General features: G+C 34.1%; 1 protein-coding gene across 5 annotated transcripts; it reads right to left on the bottom strand.

Moving 5' to 3' along the window:
- Nucleotides 1–3,918: 3,918 nt before the first annotated feature.
- On the bottom strand, nucleotides 3,919–11,511 carry LOC148194053 (pre-mRNA-processing ATP-dependent RNA helicase prp5-like). 5 transcript variants are annotated; one of them, XM_088096990.1, is made up of 8 exons: nucleotides 11,132–11,511; nucleotides 9,662–10,297; nucleotides 8,785–8,873; nucleotides 8,006–8,105; nucleotides 6,471–6,725; nucleotides 5,131–5,291; nucleotides 4,248–4,313; nucleotides 3,919–4,159 (listed from the first exon to the last, which is right to left on the bottom strand). In XM_088096990.1, exons 1-8 carry the CDS (start codon nucleotides 11,279–11,281, stop codon nucleotides 4,135–4,137), a joined length of 1,482 nt encoding a protein of 493 aa, XP_087953116.1. In that variant the 5' UTR covers nucleotides 11,282–11,511; the 3' UTR covers nucleotides 3,919–4,134. The 5 variants fall into 5 exon arrangements, with proteins under 5 accessions (XP_087953116.1, XP_087953114.1, XP_087953115.1 ...); XM_088096988.1 differs by having other exon boundaries at nucleotides 4,248–4,554; nucleotides 11,132–11,510; XM_088096989.1 differs by having other exon boundaries at nucleotides 3,919–4,313; nucleotides 11,132–11,510.
- Nucleotides 11,512–12,745: the final 1,234 nt, after the last annotated feature.

The following is a 12,745-nucleotide window of genomic DNA, read 5'->3' as shown; positions in this document are numbered from 1 at the left end:
AAACTTTTACATGATCTTTTGTACCACCCAAATTTATCTAAGTCGAAAATGATGATTCCAAGTCTTAAATACATTCAAGCTTTTCACAAATCTTTAGCTTGAAAAACATGTTAGATATTCTCTCACTAAAAAGTTTAAAACACAATATAATTATGTTTCTTCTACTATCTATTCTTATATTTAAGAGTCAAGTCGTACTGTTTTAATTATTTTATAAATTTCATATATCCTTAAATTCATTGAATGAAAGATAAATTCAAACTTTTCCCTATATTTATGTTTTTTTAATGATATTAAGAATCAATTTAAGAAGTTAATGAGAAATCTATATGAATTTTCCACTTAGGTATGAAGGAGGCAAGAGAAAATAAAGTGAGTGGCACAAAAGGCTCTTTAAAGACAAATACCGTCTCCTAGAACTTAGGTTGAAAGATTTACAAAAGCTAAGTGATTTGATTACAAAGTCAAGGAAATTACACTTTGTTTATCAAACAATCAGGGAATGAAGGGGTAATTATACCTGTAGTTTATGTTGATCATATTATAGTGATTGGAAATAATGAAAAAAGAGAAGAAATAATTGAAAAAAAGAGACTAGTCCAAGATTTTGAACTAAAAGAACTAAGAAGATTAAAGAATGTTTTAGGGATTGAAGTGGTTTACACTGAAAAAGAAATTTCATATCTCAGCAAAAATATATAACTGATTTATTGGCAGAAACTGGGAAAGTTGTGTGCAAATCATTCTCAACTATAATGGATTCTAATCACAAGATTGTAAGGCTGAAGAGGAATCAGTTGTAAAAAAATGTTTAAAAGACTGGTTAGAAAAATAATATATTTGGACAGAGTAAGTGTCATATTAATTAGAAACTTTAAAATAATTCACTATTGCCTAACTCAAATAATCCCAGGTATTTTTAAAGTTGCTTCAATTATTAAAAATATATTTTCAGTATTAATAGAGAGATTTTTCCTATCCACAATATTTTATCATTTTATTCTAAAAATAATTGTTTATTTAAGATTAAAATAAAAATTTATAATTAAAAAACATCTATGGATGAAGTTATAAAAATTATTTATTTTTATAGTTTTTTTTGTAAAAATTATAACTTAATAATATTTTTATTTTGATAATACTTTATTTTTAGTTTTGTTACATGTGTACATGTTTTCACTTACAAATAGAATAGAGTTGTTAATTTGGTCTAGTTCATAGTTTACAGGGTTTGATTCAGGTCGTGGATTGTGACAAAAAAAACCCACGTGCCAGAAAACTTACAAAAGTTATATGAATTAGGATAAATGACTTAGTTTTCTTCTTAAACATGAAAAAAAAAATATTAACTCTTTTTAAATATATTATTAAACTTTCGATTTAGATTAATGTGTCTTTACCTTCAGTCAAATTAATCAGGATTCACCTTTAGTCAAATTAATCAAGGTTAATCTTCAATCTAGGTTGACCTTCAATATAGGTTGGCCCATCTAAACCTTCATCTACCCATCTTGACTTTCGGCCTGAGTCACATCAGTTTCGACCTTTGTCTGGACTAGTTGTCTCGACTTTCAAATCAAACTAGTCCATCTAAATCATCGACCAGATTTGACCCATCTTGACCTTTGGCTAAAGGTGAGAACAAATTCGGTTTAGGACACACTCGACCAAATTTCTATCGGGGTTGTCTCAGCCAAAATCGGCCAATTTTCTGTCAGGATAGACTCAGCCTAATTCGACCAAATTTGGGTCGGGCCAACTTGATACAAGAAGGTCTAGCACCATTGGACCTATCACAAGAGGGATGATCAAGAAGCTACAAGATGAGTACTCTCCCAAAGGCCAAACCCTCTTTGCTATCTTTGGATGGAAGATTGGAGACCTAGAAGATGCTTTTAAGATGCCAAAACATGGAGAAGGGTAAAAGTGGACTTTGGCACATGGGGGGGGGGGGGGGGGTGTGCGCATAGTAGCCTAAGGGGTAGTATTAGCTTATTGTAATTCCACTTATGCGCCTATGTAATAAGCCACGTGAATAATATGGCTTCTAGAAAGCCATCACACTTTGCACATGTGGGTGAGGTGGCACTTGATCCGTATTCTGTGGATCTCCTTACCTCACATGCATTGCATTGCATTGACTTGAGATTTAGCTATATAATCTCCTGGGATAAGCATGTATTTCACTTTTGGAAATATATAGAAGATGAATTCTGCACTTTGCAATTTTCTCTCATCCGAAAGTCCTCTCTACTTGCTTGCTCTTCCATTGCTATCTTCTTCCATTGTGGAAGCCGCCTAAGATAGCCTACCATTCCCTCAAGCCAACTTCCACTTCACTTCACCCTAATCACTTCAATCCGCTGCAAACATTTCATTCAGTCCAACCAAAACAGAGAGCCTTCTCTGCTACAACTTCTCCAGCACTGAACAATGCTTTCCTTACTGTTCCATTGATTCTTTAGTTGCAGCAGAGCTGGTTGCTTCCTCCAATCTCACGGATCTGCTCCTATGCATCCTCCTTGATGCATCACAACTTGTCTGAAATTCAGTCAGAGCAAACCTGGTCAAATTTAGCAGAATTTCAATCAATAACTAAATTTCGATAAGGTGGACTCAACAGAATTTGAATCGAAGTGAACTCAGCCTAAATTTAGTTGAGACCAACTTGACTGAACTCTAGAGAATTTTGGCCAAGGTGGACTTGAGCAAATCCACCGAATTTGATCAAAACTAACTTGACCGAAATTTGTCAGGGTTGATTCAATCGAATTGGCCAAAATTCAACCGAACTGACATAAATTCGATCAAGGCCGACTTGGGCGAATTCAAGCAAAATTTTGTTAGGGTCGACTAGGTCAAACTTAGAGGAATTTTTACTGTGAACAACTTGGCTGAATTCGGCCAAATTTCGACTACGACATATAAGACCAAATTCAACTGAATTTCGGTCGGGGTGAGTTCGATTCGGTTGAACTTTGTTTTGAGCCAACTCGTCTCAACTATCGGTTAAGGTCAACCTGTTTCAACCTTCAGGCCGAGCAAACCTGTTTCAACCTTCGACCCAAGCCAACCCATCTCAACCCCCCGACTTAAACCGACTCGTCTCAACCTTTGACTTGAATAATCCCTTCTTGACATTTATTTTATGTGGCCCATCAACTTAGGCTATCCTATCTCCTTCTTTGATCATAGCCAATTGGTTTAAACCTTCAGTCCAAATTGACCCTTCCCAACCTTTGGTTCAAGAAAATCCTTTCAAATTTTCGTCTAAAACGGTTTGTCTCAATTGTCAACCTAAGCTAGCTTCTCTTGGTCTTTGCTCAAGCAAACTAAATGATATATATAACCCAAGTTAGATGTAATGTTTTTAAGAGTTTATAAAATTTTGTTGTAAAATCAAACCTACTTTATTCTGATTCTAATCCACTTGAAAGGGGACTTAGAGACCAAGATTTTTTTTTTATGGTCAATTGGAATCCTCTAAAAGAAAGCTTCTTCATAAGTAAGACTAACCCATGCATCATGTTGAGAGCTTTACTTATAAAAGAATTACAGTACACCACAATCGGACAAGATGATTTCAGTGACTCTTTCAGACACCAATAACAAATCTCATACAATTAAAAGTGAGTTTTAGGACTTTTTAATTATAATTGAAGTTTCATTTTAAAATGTAATTGAAGCTTCACTTTAAAAGGTAAATCTAATTTTAATTATAACTGTAATTTTAATAAAAGATTGCTTTAAAATGTAATTGAAGTTTTATAAGCATTCCACAAGTAATCTGAAGTTTGCATGGAGAAGTGAAAAAAGTGCAAACGAAATATTTTAAAATTAAAACTTCCCCTGTTTTGGACAAACAGATAAGCAAGGGACACAAAATACCAATGCCAAACTTCAAAAATTTTCTCTAACTTGAAAATTAATGGAAGGTCTATTAAACAATCTTTAATAATAATAATAAAGTCATGTTAGTTTCAGTCTCATCAATTATCGAGCTTAACTCTTTGTCCATTATTCAACAGTATAAAAAATACATTTTAAAAACAACCATGCAAAATATTGCAAAATTTTCTGAATAGGATTCTTCATGTCCTGCAAGATTTCCTAATTCCAAACTTAGGACACCTATCACCTCTTCCACTCAGCTTCGAGCCTAAATTCCAAAAAAGTAGATGAAATTGAAGTTTGACCTCCCAAGCCACAGAGACAGAATGAACATGAGAAAATGATGTTCAAAACACCTTCTACGTTCAATCTTCAACCATGTTTGATGAATGACGCAGATCCAACAGGGTCTGAGGGACTTCCTGACCACATTGTTCAAGAACTGTAATGAGGGCTGAAGCAAGTTCACTATCTCCTTTAGTTAAGAAACTGTACAATACACCCTTGGCACTTTGTCGAGCCATGTTAGTTAAAATATGCACATAAGTGTCAATGGAAGGTACAAAACTAGGTAGGATTACTACATCATATGTCCCTATATCTGTGGTAGAGATATGCTCTAGAGCAATGGCAGAAACCACTTCTTTTTTGTCTGAATCCACACTGTATAAAAAAAATTCAAATGAATAATCTCCTATTGAAAGTTGAATAAAAAGAATATCCGGAAAGTCTTTTTCCAGTAATCTTCTCCTTCCTCCTATCAAACAAAAAATCAGTTATGCCAAAAAAAACACAGATCTTTAACCATGCTAATGGCCAATAATTTTACACCAAAATTGTCTTCCTCTACCCAAAACCTCATATACCCTGCCTATATAAGCATTTAGATATCTCCTTGCTAGGACCCTTTATATTATTCACATGCTGCCAGTTATCCTGTTCTGTAATGTTCAGGATACATCAGTCACCTTGGGCTCGCTAGTGAAACTTCTCTCCCCTCTAGATCCTATGTTAACCCTTGTTACCCTTGTTAACCAAGGATAGATTTTAGTTTCAGACTATAGTGCTAAACAAGATTCTTTCATATACATCCCATGCACTCAGTAAGAATCTTATTAAGAACCAAATATTCTTATTGAACACATGGATTGTTAACTATTAGAACAAATCTGTCTTCTAGAAATAGAAGCATTAGCATTAAGGGTGCTCAAGATATGGAAAAAAGTATTTGGTGTTTACCTATCATCCAAACTTGCTGAATCAGAATCAAGACAAATGGAACAACCCTTGGATTTGAGAATCTTGAGCAATTTATGACACTTGACATCTTTCCTTAAAATATATAGCATGTTAGAATTCTGAGTACGGCTGTTCTGAAATTGATCCAGAGCCTTCACACTCTGCAAGAATTAAAGATAATTGCATCATGAGTGCTTTAAAACTTTGTCATCTTATCAAATGCATGACTGAATACATGCAAAAAAATTTCAAAGCCTAATGTCTGTAGGAATTAAATAAAACCAGACATAGGAATAGAAATCTGTACAAATAAAACTAACAAATGGAAGATATGAAGATCTGATTGCGTGAAAAAAAATGCAAGTTACTGAAAAAGATATTATTATTTGACAATTTTGAACATAAAACACAATGAACAGATGCCAGTTGGAGTTGCTTAACAAAATAACAAGGAATTTTTCAAATGGAGTTATATCCATTTAAAACTGGTTCTTAGTTTCATCAGGTAGATAGTATTAAACCTATCAAGTACAACCATAAGCTTAGTAGCCAACAAATAGAGCCTAACCATTTAAAAACCAAAGCCAAGATTCATGTTGAACTAATCCTGTAATTTCTAGAAATTACAAAATAACCAATCCCTATCCACTAGGTGAAGTTGTGCATATGAATCAAATACCATTGGGTTCTATTGAACACCCAATTATCTCTAAATCCATTTAGAACAAGGACTTTTAGTGGTTTCTCTATAAGTTTTTATGCGCTTCCATCTTTATCGACAGGACTATCTATTTTCTCACTGGGACTCGTGGAGGTCTTCTCACATGACTGAACTACATTAGACAAGTTTCTATCATCTCCAAAATAGGTGCTGCTCCCAATTTCTCTGATGCATAAAATGTTAAACATATTTTATCTTTGTAACCATTTTAAGTTAAAGATATAATTTTAGGAAAATAAATCTGAATTTCTTAATCAAACAGGCTAGAAAAGAATGGGCACGGTAATAAGTAAACACTACTTCACGATAAGTTTATACATCTAGAAAGGACACTATAATTAGGCTTGTAGATTATTAAAACAGAGTAATAATTACATAACAAATAGTGTAATGGAGTCCATGAGGTTAACACTGATGCATAGATAAACTAAACAGGTAAAGCAACTGTAGCCTCATAGAAAGATAAAATATATCCTGTTTTAAGCCAAATAATTTGATCCTATGGAGGAGTTGCAAAAATATATAAATTGTTATATTATATATCATCGTACTGTTAAATTTCCATTTGTAAAAAGTCCCTGGTACTAAGCACTAATCCGCAGCATACCAATAAACTTACCTTAATAACTTTATCTTCTTCTGATGTACACACTGTAACAGACTGGACAGTACATGAACTTAGGCTGGTAATTGAATTATTGAGAGAGAGTCGACAAATTGATCCAGTCAGAAGATACTGAACCACTGGGACAGATACGTGGCTGAGGCAATCATTGAAAATCACCATATGGGGATTGCCAGAAATACACTTCTTAATGGATTTTAATGTATCAGCGTGGCCAGCGTTACATATTGCATTAAGCCCATCGATTACCTATTAATATGAAAACAGTAATTAATCAACCCATGATAAATAAAATAAATTATATTAAGAGATAAAAAAGTACCCGTTATAGGGATTACTTTATTTGTAGAATATATCAATTCTGCTAAAGCAATAATGAGTAAGCACAAGTGTGGACATAACTTGAGTAAAATTAAACATGTTTCAACCAATCAAATATAGCAATTTGTTTAAAGATAAAAATATGTTGATTCAGTGGAAATTTATTTCTCCCAATCCTTTCCCTGTAATAGGTGATCTGATAGAGTCATTCCTCAATTTACAATGTATTATCTCTCCCAATCCCTCTGAGTGGGACTATATCATTAGAAAAAGCATGCATTGAGGCACTAGGTCTTATGATGCTCAATAAGTACATCCAATACCAATGTAAAAGGATAACTACATAATTGATCCTTATGGGTCAGAAATATATCCCAGATAAAGAATGCTGTATATGATTGGTACAGGTTGTAGTGCTAACATGATTAGGATTGTGACATTTATAGTGATTCAACACCATTCTTTCTTCTGATTAAAACAATATATCCTAGACAAAGATATATATCCTCTAGATGAAAGAACACAGATTAAAAATAAAATAACATTTTGGAGCCAGGAGATGAAGTATGAGACACGCATGAATTTCATAGCAGGAGCAGATGCCTTAATGTAACATGATCAAACTGCCAATGAAACCCCTCCGCCATAAGTCTGGTTTTACACTTCCTTATGAAGCAATCAAAAGTTTTCTTTGATGCAAACTACCCATTTCACATATGGGTTGGCGGCGGAAGTGAGTCCATGAGTTTTGAGCTAGAAGGGTTGACTGTTCAGTTTGCACAACTAACAAAGTGGGGTCAGTCAGAGCCTATTTGGTGGATTTAATGTTCTATTTGGAGTGTTTGCACGGGTGTGTTTTGAGGACTAGACAAAATAAGTAAGGGAGGTGTAGTAGTTGTGGATAGTTCAAACGACTTGAAAGGATTAATATGAAAGAAACAAGATTTTATTCAATTGATTAATTTGAAACAGTACACCAGCCTTTTTATATAGAGAACTCTAACCCTATAGTAATAATTTTTGAGAGATCTCTAGCATCTTTTAACAGCTTAAAAGAGATTCTGGCAGCTTCTAGTAGTACACTTAATATCCTACTAATAACACTCTCCCTCAAGCTGGTGAATAGATATCTATCATTCTCAGCTTGCATGTGAGAATGTTTAACAGAAGTGAACTTACATAAATGGAACACTAGAAAGAAAACTTACCAGCATGGAAATACCAGAAATATCAATTGCCTTCACAGAAACAAGCTCCAAAAGCCTCTCAGGAGTAGAAACAAGAAACTCAGGCTCGCAAGTTTTCATACTGTTGAAAACGATACAAATAACAATGAGATAGATACCATAAAAGGCTAAGAAAACTATTAAAACTTATGTACATGAATACGCCCATTGTTTGTCCAAACAATTATCTTTTCCTGTATCTCCTTATAACTGTCTATTTATTCCAGACATGTTTCTCCATGTAATGTCACTTGCAAATCAAAGGATCTTTTAAAACTAAATTAATTAATTTGATGAACTGCAGTAATTCAAATGACTTCTGTTAAAATGGAATATTCCTATGGAATACAGGAATATGTATTACTTGAGGTCTTAAACACCTCTACACTTACATTTATAGAAAACAAAGTAACTAACCACACTCCTTTCCAACTCACTCTTAGTTGGAACACACTTGAACACAACTCATACACAATAACCAATAACTCTAACAACTTCTTTTAGATCAGAGAAGTAGTTAAGTTATTGAGTCAATCACATGTTCCGGAGGCGGGTAGTTAAGTTATTCTGAAAACACTGTAGAAATCTTAGAAAATATCAAATATGACTCACTTGCCAATAAACTTGAATAAATGAGGAGCATGCCTTAAAAACTTGAATCAAATATGACTTACTTCCCTATTTACGAAGTATAGCATGCCTTTTCATCATACCCACATCAATATTTTATGCAATGAAAACACTGAAGTTTCAACAATTACCCTTGAATTTGATGATCTAATGAAGCACCTGGATGAATACTCACTGTATGTATTCCAACAGATTTCAAAGGCTTGCAAACTGTCCGAACCTATGCATAAATTAGTGAATAAAATGGTTTGTAAAAACCAGATCAATAGTTTGTAAAGGTCCACAGTAACCGAAAATGAATAAAATAGCAACAACAACAACAAAGGCCTTTATCCCACCAGGACCAAGCCAGGAAGCAAATTAGTGAAACTCTCTTCACTTTTATTAACATGAAATTTTATTAAATAGACAACAAAAAGGTCGTATTGTAAACTGTGATGAACTGTCCTACTGGTGACATTCAGACTGTTAGAATAATTGCACCTATGTATCATCATTAAGCCTACTTAAGGGTAGTGTGCTAGTCTGTATGTGTAGTATCTATAATAATACCTAGGTCTGCACCTAGGTGTCTAGGGCAGAACCTTAATCTTCCATGTACTTTTATATCAGAACCTCTAGAAATATTTTACAGTTTCAATCTCAAGTCAGACTAAATCACTAAACAAACAAGTGCATCAACCATTTTCATTATAGAGAATTTAGTTGTTTATAGGAAACTGAAGTCCAATATCACTCAATGTATAACCTTAAATTTAAAAGAATCAAAACCAAAATCTCAGAAAACAAGGTCAAGCGCCAAATTTAAACAACCCAGAATATAATATCAAATTTAAAGACAAACTGACATCAGGGGGCCCATGACTCAATTTCCTTTTGAGAATAGAAGGGGAAGGAATGAAGACAACTTAGTCATGTGTATGTGTAAGTAATGATTTTTATCAAAGGTGGGCAAAAACCAAAAAGATCAGCAAGAAAATTTAAGCTCACGGAGGAAATTTAACTGACCTGGACAGCTTTTTCTTGAGAAGGTACAAGGAATAAAAGAAAAGGGCCAGCAAAGGACAAGCCTTCTCTCTCTTTTCTGCTAAACGTATCAGCTGCACTAGAAACCGTCCATGCAATTTGCTCAGTTGTAGCAGAGGTCCCACTGGTCTCCATCAGATCTTTTCCAGTAGAATAACACTTTAAAAACTCTAATCCCCATGGATTCAGAAAGAACGAATTACCCTCTCCATCAGTGTAGGCATCACCATGTCGCAATGCGTTTTCAATTGAACTTAGACACCAGAAGACAAACTTAGAAGGGAACTCTGAAATGTCACAATCATGCCTTTGGGTGCTGGGATGATGAGCCATCTCAGTCGCCTTAAATTTTTTCCTTTCTGAGTTAATGATACGTTTCTGACCCAGATCATTGTTGGCTTTGACAAACTCCTTTTTCCTTTGCAATTCCGGTGCAATATTCCTCTCATGAACTGCACCTTTCTTTCCATCTGCACTCTTCTCATTAAGACGAACCATCTCATCTATTGGTTTTGATTTTAAATGTGTATTCTTTTTAGGACCCTTTGTTTGGAATTCTTCTTTCCCACCTCGATCATTGAATGGATCCTCCGGCGTAGGTAGACTAAAACACATCCCCTTTAATATCATGAAAAAATCAGGTTTACAAAATCTCATTTTACTTAAGTCAAGAAAAAATCACAATAAATACAATTCTTCACAGTTCTAAATGCCAATATTACGTGCCCAATCTAATATCCTAAGTTGTCCATTAGAATCGGGTAGAATAAAAAAATTTCAACCAGTGCACCGACAGTTACTGACAAATAATTGTACTTCTGCTCCCCAAAAATGGTGGGTGATGATGAGGGGCTGTATGGGTACAATCTACAGTATATTATCATTATTTTCTTATTCATATATAAGTTGATCTGTAGAAGTTTTCTAGTTTAACTTCTGCAAAGTAAGATTTTTAACTAATACATAAACGGTCCCTCAGACATAACATGAATTATGGCCAATGTCATGTATCTCATGCATGTAGATTCTGATTTTGGTTCTCAAGTGAAATTTGAATTCATCCACATTTTAAACTTTTGGAACCATAACACACCAAATGCCCACGTGCTCGCACTAACATAACTTATTGTTAAACACAAAATGTGTTAAACTAAAACTGAACCAATAAAACTACCAAAAACCATAGTCGTCATGTTTCCATAGAGCACATAACCACAACCACGGAAAGCATTGCAATCATATAAAACCAGACAGTTCAAAAGAGAATAACCAAAAATGAGGAAAATGTAAACACGGCAGCGGAAATAAAGAGAGGGAAGAAAGATATTTTTCTAATGAGAATGACACAAAGCAAATGAACAGATCAAACAAAAAATACGAAACTAAACCCCCAAACCAAAAGTTAAATATATAAACATTTTAGAGAAGAGAAAGAAGTTGTAGGATGTGTACCTGGCACATGCGGCGTTTGCCGGCCTTGCGGCGCTTCTTGGCGGCGATAACGGCGGCGACCTTGGCAGAGACTGAGGCAGAGCTGCTATTGTTCTTCTTTCGAAGCTTTTTGTTCTTCTTTCGAAGCACAGCATCTTCACCCTTCACCATTGTTACTACCAGTGGAGAAGAAGGGTAGGTGTGGTGCGGTTACGGCGGCGTTTATCTATAGATTCCTCGATTAATATAGCCTTTCACATGCGCCTTTGATTTTGGGGCATGTTCAAATTGAACCAACACTGTGTGAAAAACAAGTATGGGTTCAACTACTAAATTGATCTGTAAATCAATGTAATCTCATTAGGGTTTAAAGGCAAAAACCCTACATCTTAAAATTATTTCACTGCAGGAACATGACAAAGGATTATATGACTTTTAAATATTTTTTATAAAAAATAGTAAATATATTATAAATGAAAATCTCTGATTGGATAATAGTATAAAACAAGTTTACACTTATTTATAATTTTTTTTTCTCATCTTATTAAATTTCTAAGTGATCTTTATCATTTTCTAAAACAAAAAATACTTTTATAATTTTATTTGTCTCTGTTTACATATTTTCAAAAATCTAATAATAAATGAATATGTTAGCTTGTTGTTTATTGAAGGAAAAGGTGTTTTGTTCAACTTTGGTTTTAATAATTAAATGTTTAAATATATAAAATTTGTATTATATTTGTTTTTTTAATGTGAACATGCTACCATTACAAGGAGAGGATGAAAATCACGTCAAAATATAAAAATTAGAAAATCAAGTTTATTGAAACCCGCAAAGAAACCGAATTGGGATCCAGGGTATATCCACATTTTTTTTATTATACTCTTATAAATTTTATAAATAATATATATATATATATATATATATATATATATATATATATATATTATTGTAACATCTCAAAAATAAAGTGTAAAACCATATAATATAAACATCACATTCATAATACTTCCGATCAGTTCTTACAAAAGATAGACGTATGATTATGGTCGAACGACCTTACAAAAATAAAAGGGAATAAAACTGTACAAATATATAAATATAGAACGAACGGTTTACAACACTTCCTATGCCGAACGGTCAATTCAAAAGATAAACAAATGACCGAACGCTCCTACAAAAGAGTAGGCCAACAACTGACCGAGCGTCCTAAGGTTCGACCTTCCCGTCCGTCTCTTCCAATGCTTCTTCCAGCAACTCTTTTCCTTCTGCTCCCACCCACAGGGTGATCATCGCAATGACAAGGACGAACAAACGGGAATACATGACAAGACAGAAAATAGGGTAAGCTTATGTAATTTAATTAAAGTATCAACATATATTTCATACAATCAACTAAACAAGATAAATCATTAACTCTTTCATGAAAAGCCTAAAACTAGACTCTAACTGTCCGGACTGTATGAATTTTGTGTAGCTACGACGTTCGTGCACCCGGGTGATGTAGTAACTGGGATACCCTCAGCAGCTACCACCCGAGATTAATCTTATATGTCCAAATTAACCATAAGGACTAGGACCTCCTGTCATTCCCACACATGACTTATCCTTCTCTACTTGAGAAACGAGTAATC

Source organism: Vigna umbellata, chromosome 8, assembly GCF_029865625.1.
Source record: "Vigna umbellata cultivar VRB3 chromosome 8, Vumbellata_1.0, whole genome shotgun sequence".
Lineage (NCBI taxonomy): Eukaryota > Viridiplantae > Streptophyta > Magnoliopsida > Fabales > Fabaceae > Vigna > Vigna umbellata.
This window is presented reverse-complemented; position numbering and strand designations above follow the sequence as displayed.

Excerpts from the sequence above, each read along its gene's own strand:
- LOC148194053 (XM_088096988.1), bottom strand. The coding sequence starts at position 11,281 with ATGGTGAAGGGTGAAGATGCTGTGCTTCGAAAGAAGAACAAAAAGCTT. Across the intron at positions 5,292-6,470 it reads AAGAAGATAAAGTTATTAAG|AGTGTGAAGGCTCTGGATCA; the intron begins GTAAGTTTATTG and ends TAATTCTTGCAG. Across the intron at positions 4,555-5,130 it reads TCAGCAAGTTTGGATGATAG|TGTGGATTCAGACAAAAAAG; the intron begins GTAAACACCAAA and ends TTTTTTATACAG.